Genomic DNA, 22246 nt, shown 5'->3' on the forward strand with positions numbered 1-22246 from the left:
GTGTTATTTTGACATGTTTGATACAGTGTAAACACACCGCATCATCCAGCAGATGCCCTGGGCTCAGTTTTCCAAAAGCCTCTTAAGGCTAAGTTCATCGTTTCCCAAAACCATTGTCACTAATGTTGCAATTGAACGCGTGTTAATCATTGACTGCCTTAGACCACTCGTAGAGCAGTTAAGTGCATGTTTAGATGCATTTCCCCCAGATCTCTACTAAACATAGAATCAAGATGTTTATCTGTCTCTCTGTGACTGCCGATAACTTCAAAACGAAGTTGACTACAAATACAAAGTTACCAATGTCTTTTCAGTTGTTACAAACAAGTGAAGGATAAAAAGATGCGTGAAATGAAAACCAAGAATACTGCATTAAAAGATAAATAGCCTACCAGAAGTATAGGCTACATGAGCCTATATATTTCAATGATATTGATATCAATTTCATGTCCGTTCAATTTAGTTTTATTTGGCTACTGTCTGTATTTTGTTGCCTCAATATATTTGATGACGTGTAGCTAACAGGTGTGCCAAATCTTGATTATAGTGCAATATTATTGGGTAAGCATCAGAAAAAGCTGCATCAATATTTGCTGCCATAAGTGATAATATCTCTCTAGGAGCTGATCCGTCATCAGTATTGTGGAATAGTTCTAATGCTCTGATCGGAGAGCAGCGCTGCCTTTCTTTCGAACCTATCATTATCGACACATGCCTCAACAAGGCACTTAGCAAACTTTCTTTCTGCGTGGTGTTTTGGAAAACACATGTTACATCTTCAGCCATTGCACGAAAGATACATCGTTAAAACACTCGTAACCCTAAGTTCCTTCGCTATTGGGAAACCAGGCAATGGGCCGTTGCCAAGTGTTCCTTCAGAGGTGAACGGGGCTCTTCTTTCAGCCTCCAGATGTGTGCTAACCCCCCTCCTCCCTCCAACTAATGGATCTGGGGGAGTCTATCAATTTTCTGATCCTAGATCTGTGACTAAGCTGGGCAACTTCTACCACACCTTACTGTTGTTAACTCATCTGCCCTGTCCTCATGCCCCTCCTCCCCAGAGGGTGGCGCTGTGGTGGAGGCAGCCCAGCAGACTCTACACTACACCCTGGCCAACCAGGCTGTCCAGCAGGTCCAGATCCACCGCATAGGAGAGGACGGACAGGTGCAAGTGGTGAGTGTCACTGTCTCCACCCTCTGTCTCCTCTCTCCTTCCATCTCTTATTCCTGCCCTACTGCCCGATTTCTCTGTTAACCTCTCTCATCCTCTTTCACTTTCCTCTCAGTCTCTCACCAGACCTATTTCTCTCTCGGGTCTTTTTCTCTCTTTCTCCTCTCATGATCCCTCTCTTTCATTTCTATCTGTCACTCCTTTCTCTTATCCTCTTTTTTCCCTCTCCTCTTTTTGCACTCCCTATCTCTCTGCCTTCTGTCTTGTTCTCGTTCTATCACTCTCTCCTCTCCACACACACACACACACACACACACACACCACACACACACACACCCACACACACACACACACACACACACACACACACACACACACACACACAACCCTCCTCCAGTTCCTTAGTCATCTGAGAGTCCCAGAGTGAGTCTCTTATCTGTGTTGTGTGGGTAGATCACCTCACCCTACTACACTGAGACTGTCCACCGCTCCACAGGAAGACAGTGTGTCAATGAAGTAGAGTTCCATCATGCTCAGGGATTCGATTGAACAACCTTATACAGCTGTAGGGGTCAGAGGTCACACTCAGGCCCACCACATCACTATGGGTGGGTGGGCCAACAGGAAGTAACCTGTGTCTGATCACTTTCTGTTCCCTGTGCACCTTCATTGAGTCACACTGTGGCTCTATTCCAATGTCCACACTATTACTTAGAATCAAGAAATGTGCTTTGACCTTTTCAGTGTTAATGAGGGAAAGGACCTACAAGTAAATGTTATGTATGCCATTCAAATGTGTTGAAGCCCAACTAAGGAGCAAATACTGTATTACTCCGATATCTCACCTCTTCTACTGGGCTGGACTGTGTTACTGAGGGAAGCAGCAGCTTGATAGCCTGAATGCCAGTCTGTTTGTGCTATCATGCCAACTCATGCCAAAATTATGTTTATAAGCTATTTGAAGATTGCTGTGAGGCCAGTCAGACTGTTTGGCTTGACAATGACAGCAAAATAGTTGGCAAGAGCACAAACAGATCTGAAACCAGGCTAGCAGGTTGACTCTGTCGTATATGTTTATACGTGGTATAGAGGCAGAGAGCGTTGCGGAAAGTGCTGTTAATATTATCTCTATCAGGTCCGTGAGCCGTATATACTAAAACGCTTTCTCAAAAGTCTGGAACCGGTTTCTCAAAAATGGCGAGTGTAGTAATGCATAAAAATACAGGCTAAGGCTGGAATTCCACCCTTGTGGACCAAAAAATAAATAAGTTAACAATCATTATTTGTGTTTCAAATGAAATGTCCAGTTTAGTTTTGAGTCAAAATCCAATGAAAATGCAACATTACAAAATATCTGACTTTTTGATTGATCTTCCTGGTAAACTCCTACTCTGCTTTTATTCAAAGATGATCAGTCCCTCATGTGTTATTAAAGAGGAAGAGGGAGGAGAGGAAGTGGTATCAGGGAGTAGACCTGGGTTCAAATACTATTTGAACTAATGTAAATACTCAATCTGTTTTTAATTGAGCTTGTCTGGCTTAATGGACAAATGTAATAGTCCTAAAACGGCAAACTCCACCTATCTGACACTCCAGGCACTCTAGAGCAAATGTTCGAAGTACATTTTGAAAGATTTAAAGTAGTATTGGACTCCAGTCCTCGAATACCCTCAATAGCACACATTTTTGTTGTTGCCTGATTCAACTCATCAAGGGCTTGATGATTAGTTGACAAGTTGAATCTGGTGTGTTGTACAGGGCTACAACAAAAATGTGTGCTGTTGGGGGTACTCAAGGTCGGACGATAATTGGTAAACACTGTTCTAGAGTATTAGTTGGTGCAGCCGAGCTTAAAATGTACGAGTGCTGCTAATGCAGTTGAGGAAATGTAAAGCATATGATCTGGCAGGCAGTGACAGCAGCGAGGTTCAGACTAGTGGCTGATGGTGGAGGGGGGAAAGTGGACTCACTAACTGTATGTGTTAACGGTGCCAGAAGAGTAGTGCACATTATAGTACACACACACACCTCATATTGTGAGGTCTGTCTGTCTGTCTGTCTGTCTGTCTGTCTGTCTGTCTGTCTGTCTGTCTGTCTGTCTGTCTGTCTGTCTGTCTGTCTGTCTGTCTGTCTGTCTGTCCTGTCTGTCTGTCCTTCTTTCTTTCTTTCTTTCTTTCATTCATCTTGTTCTCTCTCCATTATCAGATCCCTCAGGGACACCTCCATATTGCCCAGGTCCCACAGGGGGAAGAGGTGCAGATCACACAGGACAGTGAGGTAAGTGTTTCTGTTTGTCCCTCTGTCTGTTTGTCTGTCTGTCAGTCCATCCGTTTGTCTGTCTATCCGGGTATCCCAGTCAGTAAATCGGAAGTGCACGGTAATAGTCAGTAATGGTAGCAAGTATTAAAGTCATTAGGCAGGAGTTCACCGCAAGCAGATGTTAAATGTTAAGAGTGCTTGTTTATATCTACTGCCTGCTTATGCATGGGTCATTATACTATTTGTTTCCACATAATACCCAGGTGGCCTGTGTCTCTCACCAGACAGCCTTGCATGCAGACAATGGCTTGACTCTATGAGAATCTGACCCAAAACCACACCAAGTGTCTGAGAAAGAATTCTCTGCCTCAGCATCATAGTTAAACATTTTGTTTAATAAGATGTGGGGGAGAGATATTTATTTCAAGGCGCCACTGCGCGCGCGCACGCACATACACACACTTGAGTAGACACATATACATACGCTCATATATACACACAAACTTGAATATACACACACGCGTGCGCACAAACACACACACACTTGAATACTCATGCACAAAAGCATACCTAAACTCACTCAAACAAACAAATAAACACGGGCACTCATGCAAATAGGGCTGACACACTGACCAGGTATTCTACAGAGGTTCTTAACCTGTACAAGCAAAGAGTAGCGAGAAGGAGAGAGCAAGAGAGACGGAGAAAGAAAAGCTCCAAAAGCCTTTCTGCTCTTTGTGATTGGATGACAGAAATGCTTTTGTTGTTGTCTCTCCCACTCAATGATCTTGTTTGTTTTGGGAGTTCATAGCTTAGCAACAAAATCCCACTTCTCCCAATTGCCACTCACAGTGTGTGGAACAGGGCACTCCTCATCAAAGCCATTGGTTTCAACATGTTGGAGAAGGAAATGAGGCTATTTGGGAGACATTACCATGCTGCCTGTCCATATGGCAGCTCAYCTGGCATTGGATATGTATGAAATACAATTAGAAACTAAAATAGCGCAGAGGGAATGAATGGGGCTTATTTGGGCTTGTTTTTAATGTGGTGTTGCTAATGTCATGTGACTGTGATGCTGTCTGATTGATCTCTCTCTCTCTCTCTCGCTCAGGGGAACCTTCAGATCCACCAGGTGCATGTTGGGCAGGATGGACAGGTAAGTCCCTTCACTCCCTACAGTAACTCTCCCCTCAGGTTTTACCCCCAAGCTTCTTCACGGAAAATATTTGCAATGAAACACGAACTAGCGCTTGTTATTGGACGAGTCCATGTTGCCCATCCCTGTTTGGTGCCTAACAGAACAAAATGACCCATGGAGGTTTAGTTTAGTTCCCACAAATTCTTCATTACTTCTGGGTTACCTCCATGTGCTGGTCCTCCTCTTTCCTGTGGATCCTTCAAACACACAGAGAGGAGCTACAGCATTTATCCATCCCTGTCTGATCTGTCTCTCTCTCTCTCTCTCTCTCGAATGTCTTTATTTCTCTCAAATGTCTTTCTTTTTCTCAAATGTCTTTCTCTGTCTCACTTACCCAGCCTCTCTCGCCTTCTGTCTCACATGCTTTCTCAACTTCCTGTCAGTCTTTCCCCTCTGTCCATCCCTCCCTTCTCTCTTTGTGGGTAGAGGAATGGATGGTGTGTTTGGTGTTCTTCCTGTTTCTGTTCTTCCTGTTTCTCTGTTCTTTCCTTTGGGATCAAAGAGAGACTCCTGATCAAAGCACCAGGGCTGTGTGATGATCACAGATCACACATCACAGGTGGGCGCTGTGCAGACCAGGCATTATTTCATATTCATGATCTCATTGCGATCGTCTAGAAGCCTGGCCGTAGAGGAAGTGTCTCACTCTCTTTCTCCCGCTCCCTAGACTGTTTTTCTCTGTGAGGATATATATGTGTGTGTGTGTACAGGACCGATTGTGTGAAGTTAAGTCTTTCTCAGCTTATGAGAACTGTTTTTATTAAACCCAAGCTATTTTTAAGCCAATTAGCTCACCCCTTATTCCAAGGTGCTCTCTGTGTTTGGAGAGGAGCGAGAGTTGGGTGGGGAACTCCAATAGTCCTACCAACTCCGAACTCTAGACTAGAGTTAATGGCCCTAGGGGTGCCAATGGTACTTTCCACAATATGGTAGTGTATCAGTTATCAACCGATATTCAACTCCAGCTGTTCTCAGTATCTCCATAACTCCTTGAACTCAGTGACTCTCAAATGAGTGTAAGTTGAAGTCTAGCCTTGTTGTTGACTTTGAAGGCAAAAGCACTAACAGATCTGGGACCAGGCTAGCTTGGATCAGAGTTATTGGATCCATTCGTCTGTTCTAGACAGGGCCTCAGTTTGAGTCTCTGTAATGACACCTGTGTGTGTGTGTGTGTGTGTGGCATGGTTTTGGTTTGTATTAGATCTGCATTTCAAGCGGCATTGTTTTTACATGTGTTCTCATTTCCACAGATTAGGTATTTGTCCCTTACCTCTTTACAGAAACACACACACACACACACACACACACACACACACACACACACACACACACACACACACACACACACACACACACACACACACACACACACACACACACACACACACCCCACCACACACACACACACACACACACACACACACACACACACATTGAGACGGAGACACACACACACATCCTCAGATGAACCGGTCGTTGAGTCCGGTGGGCGTGACGGCACAGCAGCATTCCGGACTGTTTATCTTTTGTATCTTGGCTCCGGTTACGACTGTTCTGGTTCTGATTTTGAAGCCTCCTTAACCCAAGTCCTACAGTAGTTTTACAACCCTGTTTCTGATGTTATTCAGCAATAACCTGTTGTTAACTCTTAGGCTTTCTGCCAGTACATCTCACTTGTCAGGATAGGGCTAGTTCCTCATCGGTTTGACTATCAAATGCACACACACTCACACTCATCCACCACCACGGCATGTAGCCTAGCGGTTAAGAGCGTTGGGCCAGTAACCGAAAGGTCGCTGGTTCGAATCCCTGTGCTGGCAAGGTGGAGAAATCTGCCGTTCTGCCCTTGAGCAAGGCAGTTAACCCCCAACAACAACTGCTCCCTGGGCGCTGATGACGTGGACGTTGATTAAGGCAGCCCCCCACACCTCTGATTAAGAGGGGTTGGGTTAAATGCAGAAGGCACATTTCGGTTGAGTGCATTCAGTTGTGCAGTTGACTAGGTATCCCCCTTTCCCACCCACACACATTCCTCTGTAAGCCTGATGTAAAACACCAACTCCTGCCATGAACACTAGATCCTACCATACTGTGCAAAGTCCCTCTGAAGAGCAGAGTGTGTGTTAGAGCTTGGGTTGCAAAGAGTCTGAAACTTTCTGGACATTTTCCATGGGAAGTTAAGCCCGGGAATTTTGGAAATGTTGCTTAAATTCATAAAAAAGCTAACTTTTTTTTATGGGATACACATAAGGCAATTCTAGGTCTTGTGGCATATTTTCGTTAAACTTCCCCAATTCAATGGAATTGCAACCCTCTGCATACACAGTGCACTCTTCCATCACATGTACAGCTGATTCTCAAGATCTTGCACACTAATGAGATGCTATTGAGCCCACACTACTACACTGTCTGAGACAAGGACTACATGCTTTCTGGTAAGTTAACGATGACAATACTGGGTGGGGTGAATATATTTTACATGACATACATGATTTTTTGATAACTAGTAAATAGTAGCCTACAGCAGTGTGTTTAAATCATATCTAACTTGTTAACAATTTCTGCTAGTTAGTTTTTGCTACCATGTGGGGTTTAGCTTGCTTGAGACTGCTGAGGAGTGTTTTCCATACATGTTTCATTTTAAAACCATTTATCTTACAAATTAGTTGTTTAATCTAACTGCTTAACTATTTATCTGTACATAGAATTGTATTTGGGGTTTTTTTACACTTTTTTCTGGTCTTTATAGGAAAATGCCACGGGAACTTTCTGATGTGTGGAGACATTTCACTGCAGCTAATGTAGATGGAAAAGCTGTGTACATTTGCAAATACTGTGCCAAATCATATGTGAAGAATGCAACAAAGATGCAGAATCATCTGGCCAAGTGCATAAAGTTCCCTCAGCGCTCACAACAAGCAACCTCTGACAACAGTCCCTCTACTTCTATTCAAGGTGAAAATTATGAATCAGACACCTTATCAATAGCAACAGCTCATGGTCCTCCTGGAATCAGATGTTTTTTTCACTCAATGGAGGAACGTAGTCAGAGAAATGGTGATGAATGTCTTGCTCGAGCTGTGTATGCAACTGGTTCACCTCTGATGCTCACAGGCAATGTGTATTGGAAGAGATTTCTGAATGTTCTTCGCCCAGCATACACCCCTCCAACCAGACATGCTTTATCTACTATTTTGCTGGATGGAGAGTTCAACAGAGTTCAAGTGAAGGTCAAGCAAATCATAGAGATAGCAGACTGTATTGCAATCCTCTCTGATGGGTGGTCGAATATTCGTGGGCAAGGAATAATTAACTACATCATCTCCACCCCTCAACCAGTATTCTACAAGAGCACAGACACAAGGGACAACAGACACACCAGTCTCTACATTTCAGATGAGCTGAAGGCAGTCATCAATGACCTTGGACCACAGAAGGTATTTGCACTAGTGACAGATAATGCTGCAAACATGAAGGCTGCTTGGTCTTAAGAGGAGTCCTACCCTCACATCACACCCATTGGCTGTGCTGCTCATGCATTGAATCTGCTCCTCAAGGACATCATGGCACTGAAAACAATGGATACACTCTACAAGAGAGCCAAGGAAATGGTTAGGTCATCAAGTTATAGCAGCAATCTACCTCAGCAAGCAAAGTGAGAAGAATAAGAGCACCACATTGAAGCTGCCCAGCAACACCCGTTGGAGTGGTGTTGTCATGTTTGACAGTCTCCTGGGGGGGAAGTAGTCTCTCATATCACAGTCTGCTGATATGGACAGCCCCATCAATAGGATCCTCCTGGATGATGTATTTTGGGAGAGAGTGGTAAGCAGCCTGAAACTCCTGAAACCAATAGCCATTGCACGGATTGAGGGAGACAATGGCACTCTGTCTGATGTTCAGACTCTGCTTGCAGATGTAAGAGAAGAAATCCGTACTGCCCTTCCCACTTCACTGTTGCTCCAAGCAGAGGAAACTGCAGTTCTGAAATGCATCAAAGACTTCTGCCTGAAGCCCATACACGCTGCAGCGTACATTTTGGACCCCAAGTATGCTGGCAAGAGCATTCTGTCTGGTGCAGAGATCAACAAGGCCTATGTTGCCATCACTACCGTGTCTCGCCACCTTGGCCTGGGTGAGGGCAAGGTTCTTGGCAGTCTGGCGAAGTACATCCAAAGCAAGGGCTTTGGGATTGAGATGAAATATGGCAGTCATGCCAACATATCTCATCAGCCACCTGGTGGAAGGGACTTTGTGGAACTGAGGCTCTTTCCCCAGTTGCCTCCATCATCCTCCAAATCCCACCAACATCAGCCGCATCAGAGCGCAACTGGTCCTTGTTTGGGAACACACACACCAAATCACGCAACAGGCTGATCAATTCAAGAGTTGAAAAATTGGGGACCATCTGGGCAAATTTGAGTCTTTTTGAGCCTGACAACGAGCCATCCTCAACAAGGTTGGAAAGTGACAGTGAAGATAAGGCCTCAGAGTCTGATGTTCAAGAGGTGGACATTGAGGAGGTCCAGAGAGAAGACATGGACAACCAAAGCTTTAGTTTCTAGACTATCATTTTGTGTATGTTGAAAACATTTTTGGGAGATGTGATGGATCCTTCAATATTCCCTTTCTTTTGATGTTCAGTGAAATCATCCCATGTGAAGAGTCAACTCATTTAATTAAATTTCAATTCTTTTAACTAAATAGTTAAAAATATTTTTTTTTGGAAGGATTTAATCATTTTCAAATATGTCTACTTATGATAAGGTTTATGTTTCTTGTGGAGCGATAGAGCAGGAGTGGTAGAGATACTCTGAATGATCGGCCATGAAAAGCCAACTGACATTTACTCCTGAGGTGCTGACCTGTTGCACCCTCAACAACCACTGTGATTATTATTATTTGACCATGCTGGTCATCTATGAACATTTGAACATCTTGGCCATGTTCTGTTATAATCTCCACCCGGCACAGCCAGATGAGGACTGGCCACCCCTCATAGCCTGGTTCCTCTCTAGGTTTCTTCCTAGGTTCTGGCCTTTCAAGGGAGTTTTTCCTAGCCACCGTGCTTCTACACCGGCATTGCTTGCTGTTTGGGGTTTTAGGCTGGGTTTCTGTACAGTACTTTGTGACATCAGCTGATGTAAGAAGGGCTTCATAAATACATTTGATTGATTGATTTCTGTCTCCACATAGTATGGTAAGTATATCCAATGCAAAAAACATCTACATTTAAATGGTATTAATATTAATTTGCATATATTTCACATATTCCTGTTAATTCCCATGGAAAGTTTCCACCTTTGAATATTCCCCAAAATGTGCAACACTAGTTAGATCTAAGTGTCCCTCCCAGTGGCAGAGTGTCGCTGACTAGGGTTGTGTCCCAAATGGCACCCTATCCTCTACTATATAGAGGACTACTTTTGACCAGAACCCTGTAGGCCCTGCTCAAAGGTAGTGCACTACATAGGGAAAAGGGTGCCATTTGAGAGGCACACTAGCTGTGTATAGGGACTTAACGAGGCAGGACCTCTATCCCCCTGGCAGAACATGAGAACCCACTCTTTTCTTTTCACGCTTAACTTTATAGGTCCTATTTTGATTGTGTCTGTAAAATGATATGAGGCCAGTGCCAAAACAAACACACACTGACTTATTCTTCTAACCTTGTGTTCCAGGTCTGGCTTTTCACACACACAGATATGGACACACACACAGTGACGGACACACACACAGTGACTCAAGGGTATCTTCCCCTCCTTGCTAGTGTGTTTTCCCAGGGAGTGAGACAGGAATAGCACTAGCTGACTGTCAGTATTGTTCTCATACGAGCCTGGTGTGTTTTTATGTGTGACTGATTGCTTTGAACGTTGATGCAACCCAGATCAGATTAAAGGATACACACACACACACACACGGAGAAAGGCACAGAGGAACGGAGCGTGAAGTTGTTTCACTTCTGACTTATGAGTCACTTACTTATAAGTGAAGTCAGGTTTGTCAGATTAACTCGATTTGATTGCATCCCGGATTGTGTTCTGTTCATTGTGCGTCGGTAATGATGATTACTCTAACATGGTGAGAGCATAGCACACATTACCAAAAGACCAAGGCACTGCATCTCAGTGCTCGAGGCGTCATTACAGACCCTGGTTTGATTCCAGGCTATATCACAACCGGCTGTGATTGGAAGTCCCATAGGGCGGCGCACAATTGGCCCAGTGTTGGCCGTCATTGTAAATAAGAATTTGTTCTAAACTGACTTGCCTAGTTAAAATAAAGGTGAAATAAATAAATAAAAAATATAATAAATTAATCCACTACAATATACAAGGCCTGTTTCTGAGTACGTAGGCTACAGCTACACTTAATATCTGTGTGATGTCATTGTTGCTCCAGCGCAGTGGGATACTGCTCACTCAGGCTATGTTAGTGTAGCCTATATCACACTGCTGGAAGACCTCCACATCTCCCCCCTATGCTCTCTCTTATCTTGTTCTTTTCATCTCCTTTTGGTTATAGATAGGGCCAGTCTATCAGGCAGCAGGGTGCTTCCTTTTGCAACGCTCACTACCTCTCGTCACAGCTGCAGACTGCTGCCCCCTAGTGACGGGGTGGTTGATGAGTGTGTGTGTCTGGTGGTGGGAGGGTGGGTGCATATGTGTGTGGTGGCGGGGATGCTATGTTTCATGTGGTGACTGGTGTTTCTGTGGCAGTGGGATCCACTGTGGTCGCTTGGGAGATTGTGGCTTGTGTAAGGGGTGTGTATTCTTGGTCCAGACAGAGCAGTTGTATTATAGGCCTGTGTCATTGCAGTGTTGTGTGTGTTTACATACTGGGGTTGTGACTCCCTGTTAGAGGTCTGCAGGCTAGTTGTTGGGTGAGGGTGGAAGAAGGGCTCTGGGGTTAAAGGGGAACAGAGAGAGGGAAAGACAGATAAGACGGTTTTAGCCAAACAGAGATAGTTTAAAAAGCTGAGTGGGATGCAGACTGACCCCATGTCTGCTCCCTCCTTGCCCTCTACCCTTTACTGCTTGCTAAGGCACAGTGGCACGGTATATCACTCACTGTGTGTGTGTTGGTCTGTGTGCTTGTATGTGTGTGTATCCCTCATATTGGAGAGGCAGAGAAATTCTTGAAAAGATGTTCATGCCGACACTGAGGGGAAATTGAGAGGCAGGCAGAACTCTGTGTCACGCACACACAGAGCTAGACACGAACACAAACACACGATACCTGTGGTGGAATCCATCAACACACAAGAGTAGACACGAACAAACAACGATACTGTGTGGAACTCTCACGCACACACGAGCTAGACACGAACACAAACACACGATACTGTGTGGAATCCTCACGCACAGAGCTAGACACGAACACAAACACACGACCTGTGTGGAACTCCTCACGCACACACAGAGTAGACACGAACACAAACCACGATACCTGTGTGGACTCTCACGCACACAGAGCTAGCACGACACAACACGATACTGTGTGGACTCCTCAGCACACAAGAGCTTAGACACCGAAACCAAAACACGATACCTGTGTGGACTCCTCAGCACACAAGAGCGTAAGACCGAACACAAACACACGATACTGTGTGGAACTCTCACGCACACACAGAGCTAACACGAAAAACACACGATACCTGTGTGGAACTCCTCACGACACACCGGCTAGCAGAACACAACACACGATACTGTGGTGGACTCCACCGACACACAGAGCTAGACACGAACACAAACAACTGATACCTGTTGTGGAACTCTCCGGCACACAGCAGAGCTTAGAACACGAAACAAAACGATACCTGTGTGGATCCTCACAGCAACACAGAGCTAGCACGAACACAAACACACGATACCTGTGTGGAACTCCTCACGCACACACAGAGCTAGACACGAACACAAACACACGATACCTGTGTGGAACTCCTCACACCATAAAAGGGTGACAGTAAGTGCACCTGCGATATGGTCATACAGTTGAAGTCAGAGTTTACATACACTTAGGTTGGAGTTATTAAAACTCGTTTTTCAACCACTCCAAAACAATGTCTTGTTAACAAACTATAGTTTTGGCAAGTCGGTTAGGACATCTATTTGTGCATAACAACAAATTTTTCAACAATTGTTTACGAGAGATTATTTCACTTATAGTTCACTGTATCATAATTCCAGTGGATCAGAAGTTTCATACACTAAGTTGACTGTGCCTTTTAAACAGCTTGGAAAATTCCAGAAAATTATGTCATGGCTTTAGAAGCTTCTGATAGGCTAATTACATCATTTGAGTCAATTGGATATGTACTGTGGATGTATTTCAAGGCAACCTTCAAATTCAGTGCCTCTGCTTAACATATGGGAAATCTAAAGAAATCAGCAAGACTCAAATATGTTTTTGTAGACCTCACAAGTCAGGTTCATCCTTGGGAGCAATTTCCAAACGCCTGAAGGTACCACGTTCATTTGTCAAATAAGTACGCAAGTAATAAACCATGGGACCACTCGCCGTCATCCGCTCAGGAAGGAGACGCGTTCTGTCTCCTAGAGATGAACGTACTGTGGTGCGAAAAGTGCAAATCAATCCCAGAACAGCGAGGACCTTGTGAAGATGCTGGAGGATATAGGTACAAAAGTATCTATATCTACAGTGAAACGAGTCCTATATGACATAACCTGAAGGGGCGTCAGCAGGAGAAGTCACTCCCAAAACCACACATAAAGCCAGACTACGGTTTGCAACTGACATGGGGACAAAGTCTACTTTTTGGAGAAATGTCCTCTGGTCTGATGAAACAAAAATAGAACTGTTTGGCATAATGACCATTGTTATGTTTGGAGGAAAAGGGGGAGGCGTGCAAGCCGAAGAACCCATCCAATCTTGAAGCACGGGGGTGCAGAATCATGTTGTGGGGGTGCTTTGCTGCACGAGGGACTGGTGTACTTCACAAATAGATTGCATCATGAGGCAGGAAAATTATGTGGATATATTGTGGATATATTGAAGCAACGTTCAAGATCAATCAGGAAGTTAAAGCTTGGTCGCAATTGCTTTCCAAATGAGCAATGACCCAAGCAACTTCCAAAGTTGATAGAGATGGCTTAAGGAAAAAGTAAGGTATTGGATGGATATAAGCCCTGACCTCAATCTTATAGAACATTTGTGGCAGAACTGAAAAAGGGTGTGTGAGCAAGGAGGCCTACAAACCTCCATCAATCTATAGAACATTTGTGGGCAGAACTGAAAAAGGGTGTGTGAGCAAGGAGGCTACAAACCTGACTCAGTTACACCAGCTCTTCGAGGAGAATGGGCAAAATCCACCCAACTTATTGTGGAAGGCTACCTGAAACAATTTAAAGGCAATGCTACCAAATACTATTGAGTGTATGGAAACTTCTGACTCTGTACAGACAAACTAGACAACACAAAACACCTGCATCCCATGTCACCCCCCAAAGGTGCGGACTCGGAGCAAACCTGACACTGAAGGGGAGGGTCCGGGGTGGGCTTCTTACGGCGGCGGCTATGGTGGAGTGGCGTCGTGGACCCCACTCCACCATAGTCATTATCCGCTTTGGTGGCGCCTCTGGAGCGGACCCTTGCAGAGAGTCCCGGACTGAAGACCATCGTAGGGGCGCCACTGGCAGAAGGGGCAGCTCCGGACTGAGTGGTAGCTCGGACTGAGTGGTAGCTCCGGACTGACGGGCACGCTCCGGACTGACGGGCAGGTCCGGACTGACGGGCAGTCCGGATGCACGGGCAGCTCGGACTGAGGGGCAGCTCCGCTGACAGGCAGCTCTCTGCGGCTCTGACGGCGGGCTGCTCTGGCGGCTCCTTGACCGGCGGGCTGCTCTAGCGCGGCTTGACGGCGGGCGCGGCTCTGGCGGCTCTGACCGGAGGACGGCTCTGACGGCGCGCGAGCGGCGTCTGGCGGGCGTCCTGGACCGCGGGGGCTCCTATGACCGAGCGGGGCCCGCGCTCCTGACCGGCTCCTGACCGGCGGGCGGCTCCTGACCGGCGGATGGCTCTGGCGGCTCAGGACAGACGGGCGGCTCAGGCGGCTCAGGACAGACGGGCGGCGCTGGGCAGCTCAGGCGGCGCTGGACAGACGGGCAGCTCTGGCTTGCCGAGGCGCACTGTAGGCCTGGTGCGTGGTGCCGGAACTGGTGGTACTGGGCTGGAGACACGCACCTCAAGGTGCGAAGGAAGGAACAGGGCATACTGGACTGCCGAGGCGCACTATAAGCCGAGGCGCACTCATGCACCAACACAGCAAATCCCTAATTTCTCTCTCCTCCAATCTCCCCATTAATTCCTTCACTGTCTCTGTTTCACTCCCCTTGCTCACCTCCAATTCCACCCCGACTGGCTCTGGTTCCATCCTCGACTCCTCACGGTAAGCACGGGGAGTTGGCTCAGGTCTCCTACCTGGCTCAGCCACACTCCCCGTGTGCCTCCCCCCCAAGACATTTTTGGGGCTGCCTCTCAGGCTTCCATCCGCGCTTTCGTGCTGCTTCCTCATACCGCCTCCTCTCGGCTTTCGCTGCCTCCAGCTCTGCCTTGGGGCGGCGATATTCCCCAGCCTGTACCCCGGGTCCCTTTCCGTCTAATATCTCCTCCCAAGTCCATTGCTCCACAAAGCGCTGTTCCTCTCTTTCACGCTGCTTGGTCCTTTGATGGTGGGTTATTTTTGTCACGTTCGTCGTAATGTGGAAGAGAGGAGGACCAAGGCGCAGCGTGATACGAATACATTCTTCTATTTAATGAAACGAAACGAAGAACACTTAAACAAACTTACAAAACAACAAACGAACGTGACGCTATATAATAAACAGTGCAGACACAGGCAACTAACACATAGACAATAACCCACGAACTACCCAATGAATATGGCTGCCTAAATATGGTTCCAAATCAGAGACAACGATAGACAGCTGCCTCTAATTGAGAACCAATCTAGGCAACCATAGACATATATCACACCTAGACAATAACAAAAACACCTGCATCCCCCATGTCACACCCTGACCTAACTAAAATAATAAAGAAAACAAAGATAACTAAGGCCAGGGCATGACAGACTCACTGGAAATATGATGAAAGAAATAAAAGCTGAAATTAATCATTCTCTCTACTATTATTCTGACATTTCACATTCTTAAAATAAAGTGGTGATCCTAACTGACCTAAGACAGGGAATTTTTACCAGGATTAAATGTCAGGAATTGTGTAAAACTGAGATTAAATGTATTTGGCTAAGGTGTTTGTAAACTTCCAACTTCAACTGTATATGTATACATTCCTTAAGTGATACTGAGGTGACCCACTTGGTGCTCAGGCAGGAGGAAGTGGCTTTGAAAGCGCACATCCTCTCTTCCTGTCTTTCGCTCTCCCCCTTCCATGCAACCTCTGGTAGAGCCCTCGGGCCAGTCCTCATCCTGTCAGGCAGATGTTGCGTAACACCTGGAACGTCCTGAGGTTCAACTGTTGTGTTCTTGTGGATAAGCAGTGTGGGAACCGGGTCAGGGAACTCAGTGGTCCCAGCCGGGCCAGACGGCTCAGTGTGTCAGAACCCCAGGCCCCTCTCACTTCCCCAGGCCCGTCTGTCAGTCAGGGGCTTTAATCCCCAGAGAGCGGTAGGGAGGGAGGGAAAGGGAGCAGGGGAAGTGGATGGGAGGGAGGGGGTGATGGAAAGATGCAGAGTAAGTGATGGGGAGGATGGGACAGGTGGAGTTAGTGACAAAGAAAGGAACAAGTAGAGGTAGAGTACAGAGTAAGTGAGAGAGAGAGAGGGCGGATGGGACAGATAGAGGGACGAGAAAAGGGGGAAGCAGTACCATACTGTTGCAGGGCTGTTTGGAGCTCAGCTCCCTCTGCTTCTAACACTGGAGTTCTGGGCTGTACTGCACTTAGCTCATTGCCCAGAGAACATAAGAAAAGCACCAGGAGATTGCACTCGAACTAGTAAATGCCATTGGCAGCGTGGTGTGTGTGACACTGACCATACCAATCACTCATTGCAGGCATTTGCTGTTATTGTTCATTTCGATAATTAGCCTGTACTAGAGAAATGTGAAGTTTGAAATTAAATACATCTGCTAATGTTTATGGGACTGGTGGTGGTGGAAAGGATAGTAACAAAAGAACAGTTAAGTTTAAAACAATGTTTTAAACTTATTGTTCATGCAATTTATCACAATATACATTTTTGTCCAGCACTACCATCGCTCTACTGTTACTGATGTCTAACACACAGAGCAGATGCTGGGGAGGTCTACAGGGTTAAGAACATAGAACACTCCGGATCGAACCGCTGGACCACAGCCGGAATTTGTATTTAATCGTCCTATTTCTCCCTGTCCAAGAATGTTGATAATATCATGGGAGGGCTTGTTGAGCAGTCTGGGATCCAAAATGGAGGAGAGAGACAGTGAATGGAGAAGACAGGCAGCGGCTCCCCCCGTAATTTACATCCACAAGGGGAGTGGAAAGCGAGTGAGAGTTGCATACTTGGAAACAGTGTGATGTACATACAGAGAGATGTATGTTTTATATCCATGTTTAGTGTTTGTGTAATGCATTTTAGTGGTATAGGATTTAAAGCTTGTGCTATTAAAGAGGTTCCCATTTCAAAGGAGCAGTGTTTTAATAGGGAGTCTGCACTGTCTCCTATAGACCTATGGCATTATAGGAGGAAGATAGGGGGCTTTCCTCTCAGATCACAGATCATTCTGTAGATATCCAAGATCAAAGATGGAGATCACAGATTGCATGTCAAAATGTGTCTGTCTACTGTCTAGTTGGTGTATGCTTTGCTTTGCTGTGTAAGTGTTGGTGTTCATATCACTTGTATTGACGGTTTGTGTATCTTTTTTTTTTTAAATCTTTTGTTGTGTGTGTTGTGGTGTGTGTGTGTGTGTGTGTGTGTGTGTGTGTGTGTGTGTGTGTGTGTGTGTGTGTGTGTGTGTGTGTGTGTGTGTGTGTGGTGTGTTGTGTGTGTAGGAATGGATAGCAAAAAGGTTATCTATGTTCCTTGTAGTGGTACTTTATGCCCCTAGTAAGTGTGTCTGGGCAGATACGATCTGTGGGAGCCTACCTGGCTCCCTGGTAGTGTGTTAAGAACCAGATGTCTCTGGTAGCAACGTCAATGTGCCTGGAGCATCACTACACACAGACTCCAGACTCCTGCTGGTTTGAGCCACAGCTACCCCAGGAAGATGCACCACAGCAGGGCTTAGAGAGGGATGGAGAGTCTAATTATACCCTATTCCCCATTTTTGGTGGGTTAATTGTAGCTACACTTAAGTCAACAATTTCCTCAGTCTCCATTGACATCAATCATGACTAAGTGAAAATGTGACAAAGTTGTCTGTAGGCAAGTAGTGACAGCATGCAGAATAATTTGTTGTGTACTTTTTGCGCAGCTAGGAGGTAGCATGGAGAAGCATCGTCCCAAAAAATTTATGTAATCCATTGTACCGATATTAGCAAGCTTGCATTGCAAGCCGAAACCACTCAAAAACACTTCCAGTGGCACCATCCACTGCTGCTAAATTAAAATAGGGAACACTGACTTCAAACTAAGTTTTGTAGCGTCTATTCAGGAGAATCTGTCCTGTTTTCTTTCCAGTGAGAATGTCGTTATTTTTTGCATTTTACATTACATTTAAGTCATTTAGCAGACGCTCTTATCCAGAGCGACTTACAAGTTGGTGCATTCACCTTATGATATCCAGTGAACAACCACTTTACAATAGTGCATCTAACTCTTTTAAGGTGGGGGGGGGGGCGGTTAGAAGATTACTTTATCCTATCCTAGGTATTCCTTAAGAGGTGGTGTTTCAGGTGTTTCCGAAGGTGGTGATTGACTCCGCTGACCTGGCGTCGTGGGGGAGTTTGTTCCACCATTGGGGTGCCAGAGCAGCGAACAGTTTTGACTGGGCTGAGCGGGAGCTGTACTTCTCAGAGTAGGGAGGCGAGCAGGCCAGAGGTGGATCGGTGCCCTTGTTTGGGTGTAGGCTGATCAGAGCCTGAAGGTACGGAGGTGCCGTTCCCTCACAGCTCCGTAGGCAAGCACATGGTCTTGTAGCGGATGCGAGCTTCAACTGGAAAAGCCAGTGGAGAGAGCGGAGGAGCGGGGTGACGTGAGAGAACTTGGGAAGGTTGAACACCAGACGGGCTGCGGCGTTCTGGATGAGTTGTAGGGGTTTAATGGCACAGGCAGGGAGCCCAGCCAACAGCGAGTTGCAGTAGTCCAGACGGGGAGATGACAAGTGCCTGGATTAGGACCTGCGCCGCTTCCTGTGTGAGGCAGGGTCGTACTCTGCGAATGTTGTAGAGCATGAACCTACAGGAACGGGTCACCGCCTTGATGTTAGTTGAGAACGACAGCGTGTTGTCCAGGATCACGCCAAGGTTCTTAGCACTCTGAGGGAGGACACAATGGAGTTGTCAACCGTTGATGGCGAGATCATGGAACGGGCAGTCCTTCCCGGGAGGAAGAGCAGCTCCGTCTTGCCGAGGTTCAGCTTGAGGTGGTGATCCGTCATCCACACTGATATGTCTGCCAGACATGCAGAGATGCGATTCGCCACCTGGTTATCAGAAGGGGGAAGGAGAAGATTAATTGTGTGTCGTCTGCATAGCAATGATAGGAGAGACCATGTGAGGATATGACAGAGCCAAGTGACTTGGTGTATAGCGAGAATAGGAGAGGCCCTAGAACAGAGCCCTGGGGGACACCAGTGGTGAGAGCACGTGGTGCGGGAGACAGATTTCCGCCACGCCACCTGGTAGGAGCGACCTGTCAGTAGGACGCAATCCAAGCGTGGGCCGCGCCGGAGATGCCCAACTCGGAGAGTGTGGAGAGGAGGATCTGATGGTTCACTGTATCAAAGGCAGCCGATAGGTCTAGAAGGATGAGAGCAGAGGAGAGAGAGTTAGCTTCTAGCAGTGCGGAGCGCCTTCCGTGACACAGAGAAGAGCAGTCCTCAGTTGAATGACTAGTCTTGAAACCTGACTGATTTGATCAAGAAGGTCATTCTGAGAGAGATAGCAGGAGAGCTGGCCAAGGACGGCACGTTCAAGAGTTTTGGAGAGAAAAGAAAGAAGGATAACTGGTCTGTAGTTGTTGACATCGGAGGGATCGAGTGTAGGTTTTTTCAGCAGGGGTGCAACTCTCGCTCTCTTGAAGGCGGAAGGGACGTAGCCGCGGTCAAGGATGAGTTGATGAGCGAGGTGAGGTAAGGGAGAAGGTCTCCGGAAATGCCTGGAGAAGAGAGGAGGGGGATAGGGTCCAAGCTGCAGGTTGTTGGGCGGCCGGCCGTCACAAGACGCGAGATTTCATCTGGAGAGAGAGGGGAGAAAGAGGTCAAAGCACAGGGTAGGGCAGTGTGAACAGAACCAGCGGTGTCGTTTGACTTAGCAAACGAGGATCGGATGTCGTCGACCTTCTTTTCAAAATGGTTGACGAAGTCATCCGCAGAGAGGGAGGGGGAGGGGGAGGAGGATTCAGGAGGGAGGAGAAGGTGGCAAAGAGCTTCCTAGGGTTAGAGGCAGATGCTTGGAATTTAGAGTGGTAGAAAGTGGCTTTAGCAGCAGAGACAGAGGAGGAGAATGTAGAGAGGAGCGAGTGAAAGGATGCCAGGTCCGCAGGGAGGCGAGTTTTCCTCCATTTCCGCTCGGCTGCCCGGAGCCCTGTTGCATCAAGCCACCGGTGAGTTTGTTCACAGCTCTGGTAATCAATCTGCGATAGACAATAAAGGTGTATGTTACAACAAAAAACAGACACAGATGTGGCTGTGAGACTGCATAAGGAAGTAGTTCCAGTTTTGAGTAACAAAATTCCATCAGTATGCAAGTAATAAAAAAAAAATCAAACTACCAAACTTAGTTTGAAGTGTTTTTCGGCTGGCAATGCAACTTTGCTTACATCGGTACAATGAATTACATGCATTTTTTGGGGATGATGCTAATAATGCTAACACCTGGCTGTGGCTAAAGCAAACAATTTAAACCGTTTGTGGATACTGTCACTACTGGCCTACAGACACAGTTCATCCACAATTTAGTTATCTCTTTAAGAATATACACGGCCAATAGACACACCTTATCCCATCACACTTTGATGACAAGCAATTAAAGATGATCAAGAGGATCCTTTAAAAGGGTCTGTTTTTATATTTATACAGTGTATATAGCCATGTTATTTTTACTCGTTATTCAATGTGTATTTATTCCTCGTCACATGTTTTAATTTTTTAAAATCTTTAACTCTGCATTGTTGGAAAATGAAGCAGTGCCACATGAAGCAGTGCCCACTTTGCAAAAGGCAACATGGACAGATACGGCTCTACCTGTGCAGAGCACATGCCCTTTTGCCCTTCCTGTCTCTAAAGTGCCCTTTTGGGTGGTGATATAATTTGTATTAATTTTTTGTCATAGTTATTGTGTCTGATTGTGTTTCCTTGTTGGGGGTTTCTTTTTTGTGTGTGAAATGTGGCTTTCTGGTTTTAACTGTGCCTTTTTAGAATAGGGGTTTAAATATGGTAAGTAAGCATTTCACTGTTTAGTCTACACCTGTTGTTTACGACGCATGTGACAAATATAATTTGATTCTATTTTTTGTTTCCTTTTCTGATAAAGACTGCTCGTATAAACGGCAGTAAAACACCCTGAATGGTGGATAAAGAGGCTTTTATTTACACATGTACATAAACCAGAGATGTTCTTTCATGGAAGTCATGAAAACCCAGCAGGGAGGGTTGTATCATGGACCATGTGGGCTGCGTGTGAAAGATCAGAGGTGAGGGTGTTGTCGCTCCCTTTTGGGCTCCCTCCCAGCGGGTTAGCGGGAGGTCAGGACCAGTTTTTGCTCACTTCAATATTTTGTTCTACGGCGTGTGTATATCAGGTCTACACACTCAATCTAAAGAAACAATCTAATTCGAACCATCATAAAGTCATCATTGTGGAAAATGGAGAATGGCTGCAAATGCCAGAGCCCATGTGTGTCTGTGAGCAGAAGTCTTCTCTTGAGTTGGGCTCTGGGATGGAACAACTGTTGAACGTTTGAGGTTGTGTGTGTGGGGGGAAGGTGTAGGTCAATTTATGGGTGGAAAGGAAGAGCGGGGCAGAGATGTTTGTTTGGGTGGGGTGAGTGTATGCCTCTTTTGACAAAAATGTAGAATTCCTACTAAAGGCTGTTTTTACGTGTAACAGTCCTTCGTAGAAGTGCTTATATTATTATGCGTATTATTCATCAATTGTGGGAATACATGAAGATATGGACGATTTTTTAAATTTTATATATACACCAATTTCTTTTTTTTTATAGCTAGATGCAGTACAACTGAGGCGAGGGCGTTCGAAATGATGCTGGCTGCGGATCTGGTTCTGTACTGTAGGTGGCACCATGTGCTCTTTTTAAAGGCCCTAGGATCTAGTGGGGAGCAAGTATTTGATACACTGCCGATTTTGCTGGTTTTCCTACTTACAAAGCATGTAGAGGTCTGTAATTTTTTATCATAGGTACACTTCAACTGTGTGAGACGGAATCTAAAACAAAAATCCAGAAAATCACATTGTATGATTTTTAAGTAATT

At 45.9% G+C, this 22246-nt stretch overlaps 1 protein-coding gene across 3 annotated transcripts in view; it reads left to right on the forward strand.

Annotated features, from left to right (window-relative positions):
• The window catches only part of LOC111962484 (protein BANP), a 93882-nt gene that overhangs the window by 32964 nt on the left and 38672 nt on the right, over positions 1-22246 (forward strand). For all 3 annotated transcript variants that reach the window (XM_070443086.1, XM_070443088.1, XM_070443087.1), the window contains 3 exons: positions 1062-1174; positions 3377-3448; positions 4545-4589. In XM_070443086.1, the coding sequence (XP_070299187.1) occupies positions 1062-1174; positions 3377-3448; positions 4545-4589 (230 nt within the window). The remainder of the gene's footprint in view (positions 1-1061; positions 1175-3376; positions 3449-4544; positions 4590-22246) is intronic.

Source organism: Salvelinus sp. IW2-2015, linkage group LG4q.1:29 (genome assembly GCF_002910315.2).
Source record: "Salvelinus sp. IW2-2015 linkage group LG4q.1:29, ASM291031v2, whole genome shotgun sequence".
NCBI lineage: Eukaryota > Metazoa > Chordata > Actinopteri > Salmoniformes > Salmonidae > Salvelinus > Salvelinus sp. IW2-2015.